This window comes from Nilaparvata lugens, chromosome X (genome assembly GCF_014356525.2).
Source record: "Nilaparvata lugens isolate BPH chromosome X, ASM1435652v1, whole genome shotgun sequence".
NCBI lineage: Eukaryota > Metazoa > Arthropoda > Insecta > Hemiptera > Delphacidae > Nilaparvata > Nilaparvata lugens.
This window is the reverse complement of record NC_052518.1, coordinates 56,638,701-56,662,529: the sequence shown is the minus strand read 5'-3', so window position 1 is coordinate 56,662,529 and position 23,829 is coordinate 56,638,701. Positions and strand designations below refer to the sequence as shown.

Genomic DNA, 23,829 nt, shown 5'->3' with positions numbered 1-23,829 from the left:
CCTCTTGTGCATCAGGTGTATCAGCCTCATAAACAGATTTAAAATATTTAGAAAACCCATCGACGATATTTGCCCCACAGTAGGACTCTCCGTCAAGTGTCATGGTCGACTCCACAAAAGAAGTTTTTCTTTTCGAATTCACATACTTCCAGAAATTTTCAACATTATTTCGCAAACTATTTTGAATTCTACTTAAATATGCCTCATAGGCTGCTGAAATTCTAGTTTTAAGAGATGCTCGTAATGTTTTAAATATATTATCATGATAGGGTGAAGTTCTTCTCTTTCTTGAACACTCATTCTTCAATTTCAAATCAGATATGATATCATGTGTGAACCAGGGAGGATACTTATTATTTGAAAAAATCACCCTCCTCTTAGAAATGAACTCATTGAAATGATGGTAAAGTATTTTATAAAACTTATCTACTGCAGAGTCAACGTCACCACTACAAAAAACGGAATCCCAACTGCAATCACGGAGACTAAGATAGAGACCGAGAAAATCTCCTTTATGATATTCATAATGAAATTCAGGTGGGTGGCTTGAATTTAGCCCTGACGTCGTCACTGAGTATGAGGCATCAACACATAACGCAGGGTGATAACCATCTTCAGGGACAAGTGTATCATCGCTCTTCATTACTTTTACTGGAAAGTTACTCAACACTAAATCCAGAGTTCTACCAAGCTCATTTTGCACTGTGTTATATGATACTAGATCATAGAATGACATGAAACGATAAAGAAATTTTACTTTAGGTGAACCAGAAGAGAGATCATAAGTATTATTGTTAATTTCAGGTATATTGAAATCTCCAACTATCATTAAATTCCCACTGAGAATGCCATTTGAAGATTCAATATATTCACAGTAGCCAAGAAAAATATTCGATGGAGTTGACGGTGGAATGTAAACAGCATTTATGTGATAATAGGTTGAGCTCAATTTTAGTATTATCCCTACGGTATCAAAACAAAAATTATCATTCTGACAAAGCTCAATACAGAGCTCAGATTGTAATGACCTTCTTACTGCAATAAGAACTCCACCTCCCCTCTGACAGCCATAACCCCCGCCCCTATCACTCCAATAGACAGCATAGCGATCGTCGAAAGCTTCACTGCTGATTATGCCACTGTGCAGCCAAGTCTCAGTCAATATTAAAAGTATTTCAGGTAGACGGATACCTAACGATAAGATACCGATAAAATGGGTTTATCTGTCACACAAACTGATACAGGTTTGGTACCGTTATGATATTGAATGAAATATTCTGGTTTCAGCTGAACGATTGATGTGATTATCAATTACTGGTCTTAAACTAGAAAAAACTACTGTTGTTAACAAAAGAGAAAAAAAACTTGAAATTGAATTTGAAAAATCTATAGCAGTGGTAAGTAATTAAGAAACAAAGATAAAAAAATATTTCGTGTTAATTCAGCTCGAAAAATCGATCAATCGAACTCAAATAATCAATTTAAAATTCAAAGGTTCTATTTCAAATTCAATTATGTAACATACGGCACAAATTAATTACAGAGCCCAATATGCCAAGCAAAATCAAAACAAAATTAAAAACAAAACTACTTTCAAAATTAAAATAAAATTCAAGATAAAAATTAAAATAACCCATAACTTCAGAATCACTATGATCACAAAAGAGAACACGTTTGAAAAGTCATTAGGCCACAAGTTTGAATATAAAAAAAAATATAAAAACATTTTTATATAAGCATTAGTTAATCCGTATTCCTCAATATTCAATCTGCAAGCTTCACAAAGAATTGAAAGAGTTAATGAGAATTTTTTAAAGAGAAAATTAAATTACGTAATAAATCAGTACCGGTTAGCTACTATATAATAGATAGAAAAAAGCTGTGACATGCATGCCGACGGCCTCGCATGTTTTCACCACTAGTTCACTCGTCACCTCATCCTTCACCAACGGAATACCGTGAAGCTCAACCGTATTCTTACGACCGTACTGTTCTAAATTGTCGTTCCTCATTTCTTCATCACTTAGTCTCTTCTTGAGTGTTGCAACTTCACTACGCAAAAGTTCTATAATTGTTTGCTGGTTCGCGATCAGTTCCTCCTGCTTGGCCAATACACCTGAATTTTCATCCAGTTTAGCACGACACGAATTGAGTGATTCTTGAAGAACAGCTTGACCGGCTAATAATTCATTTTTAAAATCAATGAAAGTCTTCAAGTCAATAGACATACCCGTAACAGTCTCAGAGGAAACCCGATCACTGTTTTTCACAGGCGTTGAATCGCATCGTTGCTTACGCAAGATTTCCTTGCACGTTCTGCACTTCCACGAGCTGCTAGTCAACACCCTGATTTCAGCATCACTTAAATCTTTACCCACTTGACCACTAATGCATTTAGAAAGGAAAAGAGACTTGCATTCGGCACAAGCAATACTCGATTTCCCGGACCTTTCCACCAATAAATCACATACGGAGCACGCACTCATTTGAAAATATTAACTGTATTAATAAATAGATATTAACTGTATTGATTAATCCGCAAATCAATTTTAAATAGTACTAAGTACGGCTGAAGATGACTCGTTCTACTATACTCTACAACTCATAGACGAAATAAAACAGGCTGAATAAAAATGATAAGACGAGCACAATCTCTAAACGTCCGACTTTGTCAAGAGCCAACTGACAACTGACTTATGGCAGATTGTTAAAAGTTGTTCATCGCTTCGGCCATTATTTACTATGAACTTTCCAAGTTCAAAGTGTAGGCTACTTTATATTAGTCAAGTAGGGATTGACGTGCTGAATCATGGGATGAGACTTTGGAGATTTGCTTGATGTAAATACAGTACCTTGCGACAGTACCATCAACTACGAATATACATTTTTTGACTTTTCCTTGTTTTTATAACATCAATCCTTCAATTTCACGGAGGAGCGAACAAATCAAATTAATGATAATTCAATCTAGCGCAGTGGTGTTTTCTCGCGGAAAACTGTGGGAGAAAAATTGCAGCATCAAGCTGAATCCTTTCTGGGAGAGAATATATTCATTCGTTAAACTATAATTATATTATTTTGACCTTCACATGGATGAAATTCTGGCACCAGGTATATTATGCATAGTATATTAGTAGAATTATTGATAGCTTGTTAAGTCTCTACATTATTCACGTACATACAGTGAATAGAGAGTTGAAATCAATTGAAGAAAGTTCTCAATGTGGAAATTAACACTGATCATCTCGTGATAAGCAGGTCTATAGATGAATAACTAGCTTGAGGTCAGAATTCTCGATACAGTAATTCATTTTATTACGAGATAATTATGTTTTATGCACATTATTTCAACAATACACTGAAAATTGTATACTATACTATGTAAACTATATACTTATACACTATGCATGATTCATGATTATACGGAGTATCTCATGATGATACGTTATATTACCATGATACATGACTATACGGCTTTACAATGAAAACTAAACAACACTATACTCTAACCACTCTATTATCACAATATGACATTACTTTTTACGATCATTATGACGACATTATAAATACTGCAGTTATTTGAAACATGAAAATTTGGAGGTACTGGAAAAAATTTCAAGGACTCTTTGGACATCAGGAACCATTTTCATTAAGTTTTTCTCGAAAAAAGTGTACAGATTAAGATCTTTCTTGTCACATTCAGGAAAGATGATGAAGCGGTATCATGAGTTTCAATGTTAAAAAATTGTTGTGCCTATGGATGTGTAAAACATTGTTGGAAAACGTCTATAAAATAGAAACATGCAACAAGATTGTAAATTACGTTGCGTTAGAAAGTTTCGGCAGTTGGTGTGTTGAGGAATTTTGGAGAGAGCGTGAAAACAGTGTTGCAAGTATGCAAATCAATGTTGAAAAATGAGAGTAGAATGTGAAGCATGGGGCGATTTTAGCTCTTTCTCTATTATAGATTATCAATTTGAAGGAAAATTTAAAAGCGATTGCTTATTCTTTGAATAAGAAGAAATTATAATAACATTCATATAGAGTGATGTTCTATCTGATAACAGTAAATTGAGATTGATTCCCAGAGGAATGTGGAGATTCCCCTTACAAAGGCCCAGTTGCACAAAAGCCGGTTAAATTTCAATCCTGATTAACTCCACATGAACCAAATCAGAGAAGACCATTTCAAAAAGATGGATCTACTGGAATTAATCAGGATTGAAAATAACCCGGCATTTTTGCAACAGGCACTAAGTACCAGATTGAATGATTACAAAAGTTCAACAGCTAAGTCATAATTTTGACACAGTCTCACACACATGAACTCGCTCACTCACTTCCATCACCAACAGACAACGAAATAATTATTATCAGCTGTTTCTCCAAGGGAGAATAATAATTATCCTTTAATATCCTTCAGCGAGTTTTCCCAGGATAAGACCTAGTGCAATCGAATCTTTATATTATGAACCCACTATGTTCTGAATTTCGTGAGAATCATTAGAGCCATTCTCGAGATCCGGTGAAATACAAACATATAAACATCTCAACATCCAAACTTCTAAACATCTGAACACATGAACATATAAACAGAAGTTGCTCGTTCAATAGTATAGGATGAACATTTGGATAACCATGTACTGTAACTAATCTTTATCATTCGAATAATTTCTAGAAACAGGAGACACAGACTAGCAGTCAAAAAATATAATTGTAAATACAAACAATCCAAATATATATAATTATAATTATATAATTAAATATATATATATATATATATATATATATATATGGATCGTTCAATATGGTAAATCATCAACCGGGTACATCCGATAAGCAGTTTCACTTACTTTCTGATGTTTCGTCATTATCTCGAATGACATCTTCGGAGCGCAGGTAATCTTACACTGTTAAACTGACTTCTGCCTGTGCTTCGAAATTCTTCCTCGTGGTCGAAGGGAGTACCTTCACCCTCTCCTTCCTCCACGTGTTCAGCCAGGCGCTGCTGGGTAAATGGAATTCCCGGAGAAGTGTCTGGCTTTCCCGGAGCATATATATATATATATATTTTTTTTTTATTCTTGACAAAAATTGCTATTCTTGAAGAATATGTAATAAAGAATTTTGACTATTGACTATTCTATAGGCATTGGTAGCTACAACCTGATCTTGCATAGCAATATTATAAAGCCTTCTGTCTTCGGGAAAATACTTCCATCTGTCAGCCACCTTTACTCAGTGTTCTCTTAAATTCAGTTTCCAAGCGGCTGAACACTTTAACACGGGAGATTTTCAAATGCTGGTGGAGTCCCAAATATTTATATGTCTGTCCTATTTGCAACTGCCCTATTCCACTTCCCACATCAAACAACATCGCCAACCAACAGTGTCAACATCGCTTCTGCTGTCTTTACTACTTTTCCTTTCTTCACATGCAGTACTGCATGCTTCTCCAATCCCAATTTCATTCCTATACTGTGGCTAAAAGTAGTGACCAGCTGAAGCAAATTCTTAAGCTGCTCTGGTGACTTGGCATAAAGTTTCAGGTCATCCATATAGAAATTATGTGATACTGTAAGCTCTCTTCAAATATCAGAGTTATAACCATATGGGGAATTTCTTAGCAACAAATTAAGAGGATTCAAGGCCAGGCAGAACCAGAGAGGGCTCAGACTGTCTCCCTGGTAAATTCCTCATGAAACCTTGATTGTACCTGTTTGAAATTGGTCCACTCCATCCCCAATACACAGCCTGACACTCCAATCGGTCATGGCTAGCTTCAAAAAGTTGACAATACCTGAACTGATTTTGTACAGTTGAAGAACATGCACTAGCCAACTGTGTGGGACAGAGTCAAAGGCTTTTGCATTATCTATCCAGGCAATGAATAGATTCCTCTGCTTAGCACTCGCCTGACCAGCAATGAAGGAGTCAACAACTAGCATCATTTTGCTCCCTTCTTGCACCCAAGTTGTTCTGGGGCAATTATACCGTACTCTGTAATATGCTTGTCAATTTTTGTGGTGATAATGGAGGTCAAAAGCTTGTATACACTATTCAAGCAGGTAATGGGCCTGTATTACTATTATATTATTATTATTATTATTATATTATTATTATTATTATTATCATCATTATTATTACTATTATTATTATTATTATTATTATATTATTATTATTATTATTATTATTATTATTATTATTATTATTACTTTTATTAATGATAATGATAATATTGTTATAATATAATATCTTATTTGAAAAAAATTGATTTATAATGTGAATATATTCCAAAAGGTTTGAGATATCGATGTGCGGTTTTCGCCATTCATTTATTCTTGAAATTCCGTCTCGAAATCATGTATCGCATGACCACCTTCTTATATTTAAGAAGATAAGTTTGGATTCAAAATGGCAAATCCAAGATAGCAGAAACAAAGAGCATTCAAAGAAACAGGAACGAAAGATGGAAGTGGCTGAGATGAGAATGTTAAGATGGATGTGTGGGGTTACAAGAAGAGATAAAATAAGAAATGAATTGATCAGAGGCACTGTAAAAGTTGGACCACTGGGAAAGAAAATGCAGGAGACAAGGATGAGGTGGTTTGGGCATGTACAGCGACGGAAGGAGGATTATGTTGGACGAAGAGTGCAGGATTTGGTTTTGGATGGTGTGAGAGGACGAGGTAGACCTAGGATGAGGTGGGCAGATAGAATAGCGGCTGACTTGCGGGAGAGTGGTTGGAGGAGAGAGAAAGCATTGGATAGGGCTTTGTGGAGAGGCAGACTTAAATGTCGACCCCATTAAAATGGGATAAGGCACAGCCAAAGATGAAGAAGAAGTAAAGTAGTATTCTCAATTTGAGTAGGATCCCCAATCACACCCACCTTGAAATCACATTTTTATGAGATACTAAGCTGTTCTCATATTTTTTTTCCTTTCTGCTTTGTATAGTATTGATTACCAATGTGATTACCAATTTTCGAAACGGTTTGAGATATCGATATGCGGTTCCGCCATTCATTTTTTCTTGAAATTCCGAATCGAAATCATGTATCGCATGATCAACTTCCTACTTGAAAAAATAAAGTTGCATTCAAAATGACGGATCCAAGATGGCGAACCAGATTTTTGAAGTCATGGTAAAGTAATATTTTCAATTTCAATAGGATCCTCAATCTCACCCACCGTCAAATTGCCTTTGTGTATGAGATATTAAGCCGATCTCAGACTTTTCACACACTCTGTATATTATATTTTAATGCCAATGTTGTTATATGAAAATGACCAAGTTTTACCACAAACTGGAAGTTTTGAGGAGCTATATTAATAACAAAAGTCAAAAAAGGAGGTGTTGACGACAATTTCAATCAGATTTTATTTGGGAATAAAGCAATCAAGAGTTCATTAATGACACTAGACAATGAAACCCAATACAAACCAAAAAAATGAAGCTATGGCAGTAGGCCATCTTCAGGCCATAATCATCGTGTAGATCTTAATGACATAAGTATCAACGACATTTTTGCGATATTGTAAATATATAAGTAGAAAAGATCAATAGTGGTTGTACTTTATCACCATCAACTTCAAATAATTCATTGCAATGTGGTATTGAGTGAGTTTCGGAAAATAGGTACTCAATTTGAAGATCAGACTTGCAAGCCAGACACAACTGTTATATGAAATTGTTTCCTGAGATGCAAATAGGAAAGCTTTTCATATTGTTCTATGAATGGAAGCCACTCCGTTACTCCTTTAACGTATTTGAAAACTTCATAAATGTAGTGAGATCCAATATTTAAACTGTCAGCATTAATTTTAATGCTTGAAAGGCTTGGAGCTCTTCCTCTTTCAGGAGGGTGTGGCAGGGAGTGAAGATAGGATGGGGAGAGTGAAAAGTCAACTGATGAGAGGGTTGAGAGATGAATGGAAAAGAGAAAGAGAGACTGAAGCTATGTCCTGAACAGTTTTGTAATTGACTAATTAGATTACTTTTCGCCGTTCCCTTCCGAACACAAGTGACCACCAGCCTATCAATTACATTCATCCCATCTGCTGGAGCGGCGCTGTTGATTGAGGGTGCTGCTAATAGATGGAACAAATTATTATTGAGAGCCTCAGGTGAACGATGCTGTACTAAATCAAACATCAAACTTTGCAGACGCCTCAAGCCTGCTTCATTATAATCACAGTCCCAATTCAATATCGATAATCAACCAAACAATCTATTCTCCACAACATTTTGATCGTCAATCAGCAGGGTAGGTAAGCCTATGGCCTTTTCAAGTCTTCTTCAATCATTTTTTGCAATAGGTTTTATTAAAATGACTATGATTGTTCTTGCTTGTTCTTATATGCAATTCATGTATGTAGGCTTCCGGCTTCCATTCATAGAACAATATGAAAAGCTTTCCTATTTGCATCTCAGGAAAAAAATTCATATAACAGTTGTGTCTGGCTTGCAAGTCTGATCTTCAAATTGAGTACCTATTTTCCGAAACTCACTCAATACCACATTGCAATGAATTATTTGAAGTTGATGGTGATAAAGTACAACCACTATTGATCTTTTCTACTTATATATTTACAATATCGCAAAAATGTCGTTGATACTTATGTCATTAAGATCTACACGATGATTATGGCCTGAAGATGGCCTACTGCCATAGCTTCATTTTTTTGGTTTGTATTGGGTTTCATTGTCTAGTGTCATTAATGAACTCTTGATTGCTTTATTCCCAAATAAAATCTGATTGAAATTGTCGTCAACACCTCCTTTTTTGACTTTTGTTATTAATATAGCTCCTCAAAACTTCCAGTTTGTGGTAAAACTTGGTCATTTTCATATAACAACATTGGCATTAAAATATAATATACAGAGTGTATGAAAAGTCTGAGATCGGCTTAATATCTCATACACAAAGGCAATTTGACGGTGGGTGAGATTGAGGATCCTATTGAAATTGAAAATATTACTTTACCATGACTTCAAAAATCTGGTTCGCCATCTTGGATCCGTCATTTTGAATGCAACTTTATTTTTTCAAGTAGGAAGTTGATCATGCGATACATGATTTCGATTCGGAATTTCAAGAAAAAATGAATGGCGGAACCGCATATCGATATCTCAAACCGTTTCGAAAATTGGTAATCACATTGGTAATCAATACTATACAAAGCAGAAAGGAAAAAAAATATGAGAACAGCTCAGTATCTCATAAAAATGTGATTTCAAGGTGGGTGTGATTGGGGATCCTACTCAAATTGAGAATACTACTTTACTTCTTCTTCATCTTTGGCTGTGCCTTATCCCATTTTAATGGGGTCGACATTTAAGTCTGCCTCTCCACAAAGCCCTATCCAATGCTTTCTCTCTCCTCCAACCACTCTCCCGCAAGTCAGCCGCTATTCTATCTGCCCACCTCATCCTAGGTCTACCTCGTCCTCTCACACCATCCAAAACCAAATCCTGCACTCTTCGTCCAACATAATCCTCCTTCCGTCGCTGTACATGCCCAAACCACCAATATGAAAACGCATGCAGTTAATATGTCTTTAAATAAAGGTGTTGATATCTACCTCCCCCTGAAAGAGAACTATTCATTTTATCCTATATTTTAGTAAAATAACAATGATTTCTGCATTGAATAACATCTATCTTGCCAACAAGAATCGAACTCCTTGTGAATTTAGATATGACCTACACTTTAGATTTATATAATTCTATTAATAAATTCATGGAAATTGAAGTACTATTTTCAGTTAGTTGATGAAATTGATTATCAATAGAGAAAATGATTATAATTTTATCAATACAGAATTAGTTGAATGAATTGTCGATGTACTGAGTTCTTCGTCAACAATAATTCAATATTGGTATTTATCCAATCATTATTTTTTCCAGAAGTTATTTCATTTGCATTAGAAAATATTTATAAGCTCCTATCAATTTATCATTCGTAACAATGAATTCTTCAAAACATGAATTTAATCAAATAAAAAACAGCCCATACTTCTGTATTCATGTTCGCATGTTTTCCACTTGTGATGGATAGCAAAAATATTGTGGAGCGAGCTGCACGACGAATTGTAATCGAGGGCTCTGATTGGAAGAAAAGTTCTGCGTTCGGAGTGCGAGCAGTTAGAACAGAGGCAAGCGGCACGGCGAATGGTTCGGAGTGCGGTACGGCGAATGATTAACAGCTTATTTTTAACATTATGAAACATATGCTCATGTTCGTTGAAAGGCAAGATGTTCAGAGGAATGCACGGTTTGCTGCGCGGTTCGAGGTTCGGTTCGGCATGTGTGGACGCACCTTTAGTTGTTACAGGACATTTATACAGATCACAGGCCAAAGCAACATAATAATCTATATTCTTCTCCTTCTTCTTCTTCTTCTTCTTCTTCTTCTTCTTCTTCTTCTACATATATCTAAAAGGCTAAGCCCCGACAAACTGAAATCACACCACAGCCCAAACTACTAAGCCTAAAAACTTGAACTTTTGCACAATTGTTTATTGTAGCCTCAAAACATACACTAAAAAAGGATTTTCAGAAATCTGCCCCCCCTGAGGGAGCTGGGTCACCCAAAATTTTCACTTTTTAACCGTTCATTGCACAGCAAAGTCATGAGGAACTTTTTTGTTCAGGTACGAAAAAAATCAGATCTATGCAGAAAAATTCCAATCAGGAGCACAGGGGGGTTCAGTAGAGGGCACTTTTCAAAAATTTATATGTAAAATCACACTACAGCTCAAACTAATTGGCCTACAGACTTAAAACTTTGCACAAATATTCTACAAACATGCTAGATGCGCACTAAGAACGGATTTTGAGATATTTTGCCTCTAAGGATTTCAAAGGATGAAAAAGGATCCTATTAAGTAAGCTTATGGTAAGGTGAACTCCATATGGAACTGAGATAATTGACACATGATATTCTAACATATTTTGTAATCATTGGAAAGCTTAAAACAATTTCATCAATTAGCAGATCGAATTGATTTTGCATTGATTGGGAGCGCGAGCTTACCACGTGTTTGTTCCATCGTTGTATGCTTGGCCAGTTCGGTTTGCGCCTTCTATCAGCTGTATATGGAGTCTCATACACTCCCATTAGAACAGAGCACAAAGGTTTTCTTCGGCTAGGAGTTTGTTGATAATTCTTTTTTCAAATTCAAATTTTATTGCCATCAAAAATCACATTGAAAACTTTCTCAATTGACAACAAGATCACAGAAAAAAAATGTCAAACATATACCTACATTTATTTGTAGCACAGCCATAACTAGACGAACTTGAGTACTAGCCGTGAGTTTATTAAATATAACTTAATATATATATATATATATATTTTGTTAATATTTTGTAAATAAAAATTACGAGTTGATGAGAGATGCGAGTAATTCCTTATATTTTGATCTGAATGGTTATTCATAATACTGTAGTCGGGGTCACTGCAATCAAAAATGTTTTATTCTGTACGGTTGCTAATAAATTTCATATGTATTGATTGTCCATAATGTATCCAGTGTCCATAATGGAAGTAATTGAACTACTCAAAATTAATGGCTTACTGGTCCCTCATAGATTTATAGTATTCCTGGTGATTGAGCCTGTCTTTTTCAGCATTGTCTATTAATAATAAAGCTTAATTTACAACTAGCTTACCCAGTGTACTTCGTACCGCCACTGTATCTCATGTCACACATGACTTTATTTGGTGAATCATGAAATTTATCTGACAATCAACATGTTCATTTACATCTCAATGCGGACTTCCTATATGCTTAGTCATCCAGCATTCATTATTCCAAAAACATATTATTCTTCTCAATCATGGTAGTAATATCTATCAGTAAAGTTTTCAATTAAAAAAGAAAGGTTATAACAGTGTTTCAAAGAGAAATATTCAATGTTTTCATAGCTGTTGATTGTCGATATATGGTCCAGGAAATATGCGATGTATGATGAATCACACAGAATTCCATATTCTTTCCATTTTAGAATGAATAAGAGCTAAGCTAAATTCAAAAAATTGTAAATTATTCTTTCATTCTTCAGTAATTAATGGATGCAATATGAATACTATACAATAAATATATACTCTCTTTCATTGGGTGAATAATTTTTTTCAACATTTTCCAGTTTCTCAATGATAGGGGAGTGATAATTAGTTGTATAGGTCTTCTAAGGAGCCAATATCAACAGCTGGTACCAATCAACTACACTTCAACTCCAAACTACCGTTTTAATAATCTCACATAATTAATCTCAGTATTTCTTCTGGCAGTTTTCCGGAGTCTTGCAAATTGGCTAAAGTTATACCTATATACAAATCTGGCTCGAAATCAATAATAAGTAACTTCCGGCCAATTTCCCTTCTGATTGCTCTAGCTAAAATAATTGAGAAATGTGTGAAAATCCAAGTCAATAACTACTCAGACAACAACAATATCATTTCTAACAATCAGTACGGCTTTAGAACCTCTAAAAACACATCTGATGCTCTTTTTGAAATTAACAAGTATGTTACCACACAATCTAGCAATAAACAAGTTCTAATTTCTCTCCTGGATTTAGCCAAGGCCTTTGATTCAATAGATAGGAATATACTTTTTGCAAAACTTGAAGCAATTGGCTTCAAGAATCTCACCTTAAGATGGTTTAGAAGCTATTTTGAAGATAGAACACAGAGAATATCATTAAATGGCACAGACAGTGATTCTATTGCAGTTGATTATGGAGTGGTGCAGGGGAGTACCTTGGGCCCCCTACCTTTCCTCATTTACATCAATAACATATCCAGGTTGCACCTACATGGTCAATTATTCCTCTTTGCCGATGACACGGCACTTGTGTCCAGAGGCTGCACATGGACTGAAACATTCAATAATGCTTCCTCTGATCTCCTTAAACTAAAAAATTGGTTTGACAACAATGTGTTGTCAATTAATATTTCGAAATCCAAATGTCTACCTATATTCCTTCGTAATAGCCCGGGCCCAGGGTGCTCAGGATGCATTCATGTGGTGACCCATTCTCCAATGACTGTAACTGTCCTGAGATAGAAAAAGTCTTAACTCACAAATATCTTGGCATAATATTCGACCACAAGTTGAGTTGGGTGGCCGATGTGCAGTACCTCAGGCAGAGGTTGCGTAAAATGAATTATGCTTTTGCACAGCTGGGAAGGTTCCTGAGTCCTGGACACTGTCGTTCTGTCTACTATGCATATGTGCAGACATTGCTTGAGTATGGCATCTTGACGTGGGGTGGTGCCTCCTTGGGTGTCCTGCGTCCTGTCGCGGTCTCACAGAGAGCACTTATTAAAACACCATTGGAAAAAAATTATAGATATCCAACACATTCACTTTTCCAAGAATTCTCTGTATTAAATATAAAACAATTATTTATAAAAAATTTACTTGTCTTCATAAAAAAAAGTAACTTTGTCTTCAATGAAATTCAACATTATTATCCCACTAGAAACAGATTGCATATAAATATTCAATTTCCCCGTTTAAGTAATTCAATTCAACTTGGAAACTGTTTTCATTTAGCCCATTGGCTTTACCGTAATGTACCGGCCGAGATTTCAACTACTGAGGGGGTTAGCGTTGCCGTCTACAAGCGGAGAGTGACTGGGTGGCTGCTCTGCATCGGTTCAGATGCTGTGGAGGCTCTTCTACATTCTCCATATAGATGAATATTTCTAGTTCTGAACACAGAATAACATTCAAATATTACACACAGTACCATGCTAATAAAGCTATATTACTCCCAACTCAGCCCTTTAAACGCCGTCGAGCTGACACTTTTATTTTATTTATTTATTGTTTTTTTTTTATCTTTAGTTTTAAAATTTATTATTGAAATAAACTCTCTTATTATTCTTTCAAATTTATTTATCATTCATAGTTTGTAATTTATTTTATTATTGCTAGTGTTTGCCCTCTGTCTGATAATTTGCGACTCCTCCCTCTCACACACGGACAAATCATCCAGGCAGGGAGAATTTATTCATGTAATTTATAACACTTTTATATTTTGTGAATATGTAATGTTTTATGAATAAAACAATTTGAATTTGAATACCAGTACACAATAATTCATCACAGGGTGATATGTTTATTACAGCTGGTAACTTTAGATGCTAAATCATATTATCACAATATGATCTTGAATCATGATCATCTTTTCGTTCTTCAGTAGCAGCTCGGCCAAAAATTTCGAAAACAAATGTCTGTAAAATGGATTAATAAATAATTATTATTAGCTCCCCTATTAAAATTTCTGTTCAGAAACGATCCCCAATATTTACACTACATATTCCCAAAGTTTCATGCCGTTATGTCAAGTAGTTTTCAAGTCTACAGGGAACAAACAAACACACAAACAGACATTAATTTTTCTATAAATAGATTTCCATTCGGCCCAAACAAAAGCCTCTCTAAATGAAGGTAGAATGATAAGGATTCAGTTCAGTTGTTTTAACATTTTTTCAAATCACTTTCAAAAAGTTCATGTAGTACCTACTATTGTGTTTGAGACACTTCTGGCGCTATCATAGTTTCACCACTATTCTGTTCCACAGTCCTATCTTTTGCAGTCGTTAACTATCTATAATAATTATATAAAGTGAAGAGCTGGCTTATGCACGTATGGGATAGGAAAATTATTTTTGACGAATCATCATGTCTGAACCACTGGACTGTAGATTGGTTGGCTTATAGATTCTTAATTAACCAAGGATGGTTATAGGCCTATTCTCAATTCTTCAAAATTTCATTACATCAAGTTTTCATTTTGTCAAGTTTTAAAATAGATCCTTGCGAAGCACGGGTTCATGCTAGTTATGTCATACGTTATCATGTACACCCTGAGTACCTTCAGAAGTAGGTGATTGATACCCAGGTGCTGCTCCTGGACGACTTAGCTCAGTTGTAAGGTGGGCGGGAAAAGGAGGCAAGTCGAAGTTCCTCTTCTTCCTTCTTTGTGCCTTAGCTGGCGCAGACAGCACCTCCTGGTGCTTCTGACAGCATGAAGGTCGCTTTCTACTCTGATGACACCACTTCGAGGTAACTTTGTATTGGCCTTATGACCTCGGTTCCGCTCCAGTATTGTAGGAATAGGAAGGATAGACAGGAGGGACAGCAGCAAACGGGCTGCTGCTGTCCATAAAGGATAGACGGTAAGGGACGGCAGCCAACCGGCCGCTGTGCCCTGGGAGGATGGAAGGATAGGGACGGCAGCCAACGGGCCGCTGTGCCCTGGGAGGATGGAAGGATGGGGACGGCAGCCAATGGGCCGCTGTGCCCTGGGAGAATGGAAGGATGGGACGGCAGCCAACGGGCCGCTGTGCACAGGGAAGATGGGTGGAAAGGGACAGCAGCCAACGGGCCGCTGTGCCCTGGGAGGATGAGAGGAGAGGGACGTACGGCAGCCAATGGGCCGCTGTATCAGGAGAGGAGGACAGGGACAGATGGCAGCCAACAGGCTGCTGTACCAGAAGAGGAGGACAGGGACGTACGGCAGCCAACGGGCCACAGTACAAGGAGCAGGAAGATTGGGAGCGGAATGCTGTGGTCTGAGGCTCATCCGGCGTTTAGATACTCTCCCTAAGTAGAGGGGATGGAGATGCGCTGCCGCCAGAGGCGGTAAGAATCCTCTCGATGTGCAGAAGATGGTGCGACATCAGTACCCTCCTTATCTCCGCGGTCAGCTAGCTTGCTGATAGCTGAGTGTCTTTTAATAATATTTCTATTTATTTAGCAACATTCCCTTGTCACAATTTAACTTTGTGACAATGTGCATGGACAAAATGTGTGAAATAAATAAAAATATTAAGGAAATGTGGTGTATCCCACTCGGCGCATGAATACATTTGTAATTTTAGAATAAGCCAATCAAAATACAGTAACTGACCGGTGGTAGAAGCAAGTTAATTCAAAATATACTTTATTTATCATATAAATGATAAGAATTTGTAAACTATACAATACCCAGTTCATGTAACAGATATAAAATTATTAATTGAAAAATATAATATTTGATCTTTATGCAATAACCTAGCAGATTGGCACAGACTATTTTGAATCATGTTATTGTGTAGTAGTGAGGCTGGGACCAGCTCCAGTTAGAATTGAATATTTAAATAATACAGTATGCAAATTTGAAAATATGGAAGTATGGTTGTGGAAAGAATAGGGGTGGATCAAAGCCCACTTGCTTGTCAGAGGTCACCGGGAACAGCCACCAATTCATAGAGCACAAGATCCCTTTTTAAATAATTGTACATTTTAAAAATCTAAGTTTTAATTTAAAAATCGATTTCATAAGACTTAGTGAGGTCTTATTAGGATGTGAGTTGCATAAATTGAATATCCCCATTTGAAGCCAAACAGCAAGTCGATAACTGAGCTATACAAGTTGAAAGCATATAGTTGCTGATTAAAGAAGCACATGGTAATATTTTGTGCTAAAAGCAAAGTCAAACATTAGTGAGCTATCTGTGATATTTTTCAATAGATAAATATTTGTTCTTTTATTATTTTTTATACTTGTTGCTCTATATTTTATTTATTTGTTGATATTTATGTAATTATATTGTGTATTCATTTGAATGGTGTACCCTTCATTTATTATCCTTTCTCCATGCATGACCAATCTTGTTATAGTCTATTTTGTTACCAGTATTGAAATATTATTAAGATTACCAGCCAACTAAATTCTTTACCGAATAAGTTGGATAAATCAGCGATATACAGCATCGATTATCAAATCTTTGGAAATAATACATTCCCGAGATTATTGGATATTAATAATCTGAGATTATTCCCAATATCCAGTATCAATACTTCTGATTCGAAGAATCTCAAAGGTGCAGAAGAATATTAAGTTGCAGCAACATAAATTAATATAATTTATAAGGTATTCTGATCGAGTATCACCTTTGATCCCATTCGGTATCATTTTTCATTGCTGACCAATTTGGTGAATGGTGGCAGGTGGCATTAGTGGCGGTACCGCATCGTCTAGTACGATAATCGAAGCCCTTATATCTATCCATCTCTACTGCATCATTCGTGGAGTACAACAAATCAGTCACAGGAGCTGTGAACTGTAAAAGCGGCTGACATTTGCAGCCAGTGAAACAGAGAACTGTTTGAGCTCCTGGGAGGGGACCGCGTCAAACTGGGCTGGCGACAAAGTGGGCTGACGACTGCCAAACTGGCACTCTAAGGAATGCAGCCCAGTTTGACGGCGTGCAACTTTGTTGTTTAGTGACAAAATCTCTGGAGTGCCAGTTTGTCATTGCATGCACCGCCAAACTGGCACTCTAAGGAATACAGCCCAGTTTGACGGCGTGCAACATTGTCGTTTAGTGACAAAATCTCAGGAGTGCCAGTTTGGCGTTGCATGCACCGCCAAACTGGTACTCTCAAGATTTTGTGTCTATCGATCAGAGAGATACTATTCTCCAAACTCTAGTTTGTGTCTACTAGTTAGAGAGATACCACTCTCCAAGCTCTAGTTTGTGTCTACTATCTATTATCAGATTAGATTTCTTTTTTATGTCTGTTACTGGCATCTACACTAATTTACATTAAATGACGGTGATGCTAATTATTCAACAAATTTGACAAAGTATAAAAAATTTATCATCTATATATATAAAAGCGAAATGGCACTCACTCACTGACTGACTGACTGACTGACTGACTAACTCACTCACTCACTCACTCACTCGCAGAACTAAAAATCTACCAGACCAAAACCGTTCAAATTTGGTAGGTATGTTCAGTTGGCCCTTTAGAGGCGCACTAAGAAATCTTTTGGCAATATTTTAACTCTAAGGGTGGTTTTTAAGGGTTTCAAGATCGTCTTTTAGCATGTATATTCTTCTTATTCTCTTAATTATAATTTAAAAATGTCCATACCATATGTTAATATAGAACTATAATCTAGAGAGTACCTTTCTACTTTGGGCGAAGTACACATCATGCATATGATGGCTTATTGAGACTGGTTCTCACATGTAACCAACTCTCATTAGTGGCTCCAAGAAGATTGCTAGGGACGACAATTGGCCACACCCCGGTAAACCATGTTGGTCCATGGGCTAAACCTAATGAGGGTCTCCTGTGGGCGTAACTGTCCACAGGTAAGGCAGTGTCTGTACTCCAGGTTAGGAGCGGCTGCGAACAGCGTCTGTCTCAGATTGAGCGGCTGAATTAGGCTGGGTATCCTATGTGGCTAGAATATGGGACCCTACCACATTATTTTGAGTCCCCAGGTAACATTATGGTAATGGCTCTCTTTGTAAATGATTCCGGAGGCAAAACTTCCTTCCATTTGGATCTCTGGGGGAGGATATCAAGGGGACACCAGAAGTTACATAGGAAGGAGAGGATGCATATTGAAACATGGAATGTGAGAACACTACTGCAAGCGGGAAAACTGGAGAATGCTAAACAGAAGATGAAGAGAAACAGATTGGATGTAATGGGAATGTGTGAGATGAGATGGGAAGGTAATGGTGAACTGGTGAGTGGGGATTACAAGTTGTTCTATTCAGGAGAGGAGAAACAGGGACAACATGGAGTGGGAGTATTGCTGGGACCTAGGGTCAAGGATAAAGTAAGGAGAGTGGACTACATAGACGGCAGGCTGATGATGGTGAGACTGGAAGGATCTGAGAAGGATTTAGTAATAGTTCAGACATACATGCCAACAAGCCAGTATGATGAAGAACAAGTGGATCAGTGCTTTGGAAGAATGGAAGAAATAATAGAATGAGAGGCAAGGGGGCAAGTATTATGATTATGGGAGACTGGAATGCGGTTGTGGGAGAGGGAGCTGAAGGAACTACTGTTGGAGGCTTTGGATATGGGACAAGGAATGAAAGAGGTACAAAAATGATCAATTTCTGCAAAGACAAGTCTTTTGTAGTAGGCAATACCCTGTTTGACCATCCAAAAAGAATGAGGTACACTTGGACATCACCATTGGATGAAGAAAGATATCAGCTTGATTACATATTGATACAGAAAAGATTCAGGAACTGTTTGAAGAATGCAAAGACATACCCTTGAGCAGACATAAACTCTGATCATAACCTGGTGGTAGCAGAGGTAGAAATAAAACTGAAACGAGTTAGAGGAGGTAAAAGGGTTGAAAAGCTTAATCTGGAGTTGCTCCAGGAAGAGGGTGAAAGAAATGAACTAGTAAACAGGTATAGTGCAAAGAGAAAGGAAAGGAGAGAAGAAATAAATGAAGAATGGAGCAACATGAGTAAATGCCTGAAAGAAGCTGCAAAAGAAACTGTGGGGATAACAAAGTCCAGAAGAATACGCAAGGAATGGATTAATGTTGATATGTTGAAGAAAATGGGAGAAAGAAGGTAGTGGAAAAATGATAAAACAGATTTGGGAAAGAGAACGTACAGGAAGCTTAACAATGAATTAAGAAGAGAAACAGACAAAGCAAGAAATAAATAACTACAAGAAAGATGTTTAGAAATTAAAACTTTGGAAAGAGAAGGGGGGTTTGACAAAATATACCAAGCAGTGGAGGAGTTGGATAGCAGGACAAATTGTAATAGGACCAAAATGGAGATTGAAAACAGAGATGGTGGAATTCTGTATGATAAAAAGGAAGTTCTAAACCGTTGGAAAGAGTATATAGAAGATTTGTATAGCACATATGAGGATACTATGATGGAGCTGGAGAGGAAAACAGAGGCACAAGAATCGAGGGGAGATCATGGAAGAATATTGAAGGAAGAGGTGAGGAAGGCATTGGGTGAAATGAGGAAAAGCAAGGCTTGTGGCATTGATGAAGTACCAGTAGATCTATGGAAGGAAATGGGAGAGAAGGGAATTGAAGAAGTAACATATCTGTGCAACAAAATATATGAGAATGGAGAATGACGTGAGGAATTTCTAATCTCAGTTATCGTACCAATTCCAAAGAATAAAAACACTCGAAAATGTGAGGAATTCAGGACAATCAGTCTAATAGCTCTTACAGCGAAAATCCTTTTGAGAATAATAAATAGAAGGCTGTATGGAAGGTTGAATAACTCAATAGGAGAGGAACAATATGGTTTTAGGAAGGGCGGAGGCACTAGGGAAGCAATTGGCTTGTTAAGAAGTATTTGAGAGAGATTTGTAGAGAAACAGAGAGAGGTTTTTGTGACATTTGTGAATCTGGAAAAAGCATTTGACAGAGTCAGAGGGGACCGACTTATGGATACTCTGAAAAGAAGAGGTGTGGAATGGGAGGAGAGGAGACTAATCAGGAACCTGTATGTCAACCAGACCAGCAGAGTGAGAATTGAGGGCGAAATTGGAGAAGAGAGTAGAATGGGAAGAGGAGTGAGACAGGGATGTTGTATGTCACCAATCCTTTTCAACGTTTACCTAGAGGATATATTGCAGGAGTGTTTGGATGGCAAAAGAGGAGTCAGCATTGGAGGAAGACACTTAGAGAGCATACGATTTGCAGATGATATGGCGATCCTGGCTGATAGCTGGACAATGATGAATGGAATGTTGAGAGATGTGAATGAGGCTTGTGAGAGGTGTGGAATGAGAATAAACGTCAGGAAGACAAAGTGTATGAGAATTGGTGCAGGGAAAGCAAGGATGGGGAATGCTGTACTGGAGGGTGAACAGTTGGAACAGGTATCATATTTCAAGTATTTAGGAAGCATAATGGAAGAGGATATGAAATGCAACAAAGAAATCAAAGTAAGAATTGCTATGGCAAAAACAGCATTCAATAAGAAAAAGAGAATTCTTTGTAGCCAACTGGACAAGACACTAAGGAAAATGCTAATAAATTGCTATGTTTGGAGTGTGGCACTGTATGATGCAGAAACTTGGACGCTGAGAAAGGAGAATAAGAGGAGGCTTGAGGCATTGGAAATGTGGATATGGAGAAGGATGGAGGGGATCAGTTGGAGGGATAAAGTTACAAACGAGGAGGTGTTGAGGAGGGTTGGGGAAAGAAGGAGTCTGCTGGATGTGATAAAGGGAAGAAAGAGGAGATGGCTGGTATATTGGATGAGACGGTAATGCTTGTTGGTGGATGCCATGGAGGGGACCATTCAGGGAAGAAGAGGGAGAGGGAGAAGAAGATACAAAATGTTGGACGACATCAAGGAGGGGATGAGCTACTATGCAACGAAGCGACTGGCAGAGAATAGAAGAGAGTGGAGGGCTGCTGCCATATAGAAGGACCTGCTTACGAGCAGAAAACTACAGACAGACAATCTAGAGAGAGTACCTCTTCGAAACAGTTGTTAACTGGTAACTAAATTAATAGTTTTGTCAGGTTGGCATTAAGTTGAGTTGACTTTGTTAGGTTGGCACCAAGTTGAAAATTGAAATGCATTTATCTAGGAAAAATTGATTGGGCACTGCTACTTCAATCAGAGCTATTCCTGGGAATATTATATTACTAGCCATCAGGCTCGCTTCGCCATATCCGTTTAGCCAGACGTTTAGTCTGAACCCCCGACGACTGGATCGTCCTATATGATAAAAATGCCCAAATGAAAAATGGAGGCGAGCGAAGCGAGCCTGCTGATCTCATTCTTGGACGATCCAGTCGGGGGTCCAGACGGATATGGCGAGCGAAGCGAGCCTGACGGCTAGTTAAAAATAAATATTAAATGCAATTAGAATAACAATAATATAAAATTGTAATGTATCTTCATAAATCGGCGGTGTTTCAACAAATAATTGTCGATTCTCTAAGAAGGATATAAAATAATATCCTTCCCATAAATACACGACCGAGTTGAGATGGAATAGAGCTGTTAGGAGTATTATAACATGTGAATATATGATTTGAATCTAGAATTATGGGATTAATGAATAAGGTGGATGATATTAGAATGAGTAATAGTGAATACAATATTGCTTCAATGACTCAAAATAGAAAAATTAAACAAACGTTATAGGGAGGGATTTAATTAAGATTTTAGAAATTAATTAAGTAATAATGACGATATACAATACTGAAGAACAGAAAATGTTGGAAACAAAAACTTTCCACCCTGTATATGTATTCGCAGTGGACAAACACTAGTATTATTGGCACATTGTTGTAGAATATTTCCAAAGCTTCAAAATGACATCTGGTTGGAGGCTGTAAGTCCATATTTTACGGCTGGATCGTCATCGGAAAAAGAGTAAAAGAGTACTTTTTGCAGCGGAAAACACGCTTTTTCCACCAAATGCCAATCCCAACAATAAGAAAACCTTGTAACTCATGACCCCTTGAAGGTACAGACCTGAAAATGGTATCAACCTCTTCGTAAAGATGTATGGGAATAGATTATCCATGATGGCAATCTCAAAAATGTTTGTCATCTTAGAAAAATCCAAGATGGCAGCCAAAAATCTGATTTCAAGAGTTTGTAGTTAAATTCACCATAGTAACAGTTGGTGGAATTGGATAAATCTTTCGGATATTGTAGTATGATTGTATTGGAGCTTCCAGATGACTTAATTGATCCGATATCCTCGACATTACTAGAATTAAAGATGGTTTCTTGAAAATCGACATATTTTTGCCGCCATCTTGTTTTTTTCATGATGACAAACATTTTTAAGATTGCCATCATGGAATCTATTTCTACACATCATAATATAGAGATTGATAGCATTCCCAAGTATGTACCTTCAAAGAGTCATGAGTTACACGGTTTTCTAATTGTTGAGATTGTCATTTGTTGGAAAAAGCGTGTTTTCCGCTGCAAACAGTACTTTGTACTCTTTTTCCGATGACGCTCCAGCCGTAAAATATGGATTTACAGCCTCCAACCAGATGTCATTTTTAAGCTTTGAAAATATTCTACAACAATGTGCCAATAATACTAGTGTTTGTCTACTGCGAATACATATACAGAGTTGAAAGTGAAATATTGTCCCCGAAAAATGTATGTTTCAAGTTTTTGAAGTTGAATGAATAATTGAAAGAGTGGTTAAAATGAGAACTTCCGAACATCATTGTTTGGTTGATTCTAAACACTTTGGTGGTAAACTCAATCCGATATCTCTCACAATAACTGAATACCAAGAGATGTAAAAATTTCTGTCAATAATGACCGCCATCTTGTATTTTTCAATGATGTCGAATATTTTCGTTGTTACCATCATCAATATTCTTATTCGTCTTGTTGTAATGAGGAGATTGAGACCATTTGCAAGTCTCTATCTTTAATTAGTCATGGAAAAATCGATTCTATAGTTCTAGCTTGTTACTTCATGCATATGGAAAAACGCACAAGAAATCATGCAGGATTTTCTTTGGAGGGCGCTGGAGAACTCATTTTTCGACGTATAGCGCACGAAGATATATCGTTCCAAAGTTGAAAAAACGCTCTAAATTTCAGAAGTTGGAAATTTCTTTGTATCTCTTGCACAAAAAAGTTATAATAGAATGAAATTTGAAGAAATTTAGAAAAAAACGTTTTTTGGGCTTTTGAAGGTTATAACTAAAAAAATATGCGTTTTAGAGGAAAATTTTATAGAATCAAAATCTGTAGAGGAAGATTTTAAAAATATTTTCGTCTAGAAAAAACGGTTGAATATCTTGAACGGTTATTGAAGTACAAGCGATATAGTAGAACCCTGAAAATTTTGGCGGCTATCTTGTTTCCGAGGTGTTTGACTGTGATTTCGACTTATCATCATTACGATCCTTATTATGCTGGACCTAATAAAGAAATTGAGACATCTTCCACGGCTGTTACTCAAAAATGACCACAGAGTGCCTTATTCATGACATTTGCGTCCGAACTATA

General features: G+C 36.9%; 2 protein-coding genes across 3 annotated transcripts in view; both read left to right on the top strand.

Moving 5' to 3' along the window:
* LOC111058064 overlaps positions 1 to 23,829 on the top strand; it is a 1,079,251-nt gene that overhangs the window by 30,937 nt on the left and 1,024,485 nt on the right. The window lies entirely within an intron of this gene.
* LOC111052528 (craniofacial development protein 2-like) lies at positions 18,321 to 18,809 on the top strand. Its single transcript, XM_022339242.2, has one exon. The coding sequence runs from the start codon at positions 18,321 to 18,323 to the stop codon at positions 18,807 to 18,809; it is 489 nt and encodes a 162-aa protein (XP_022194934.2).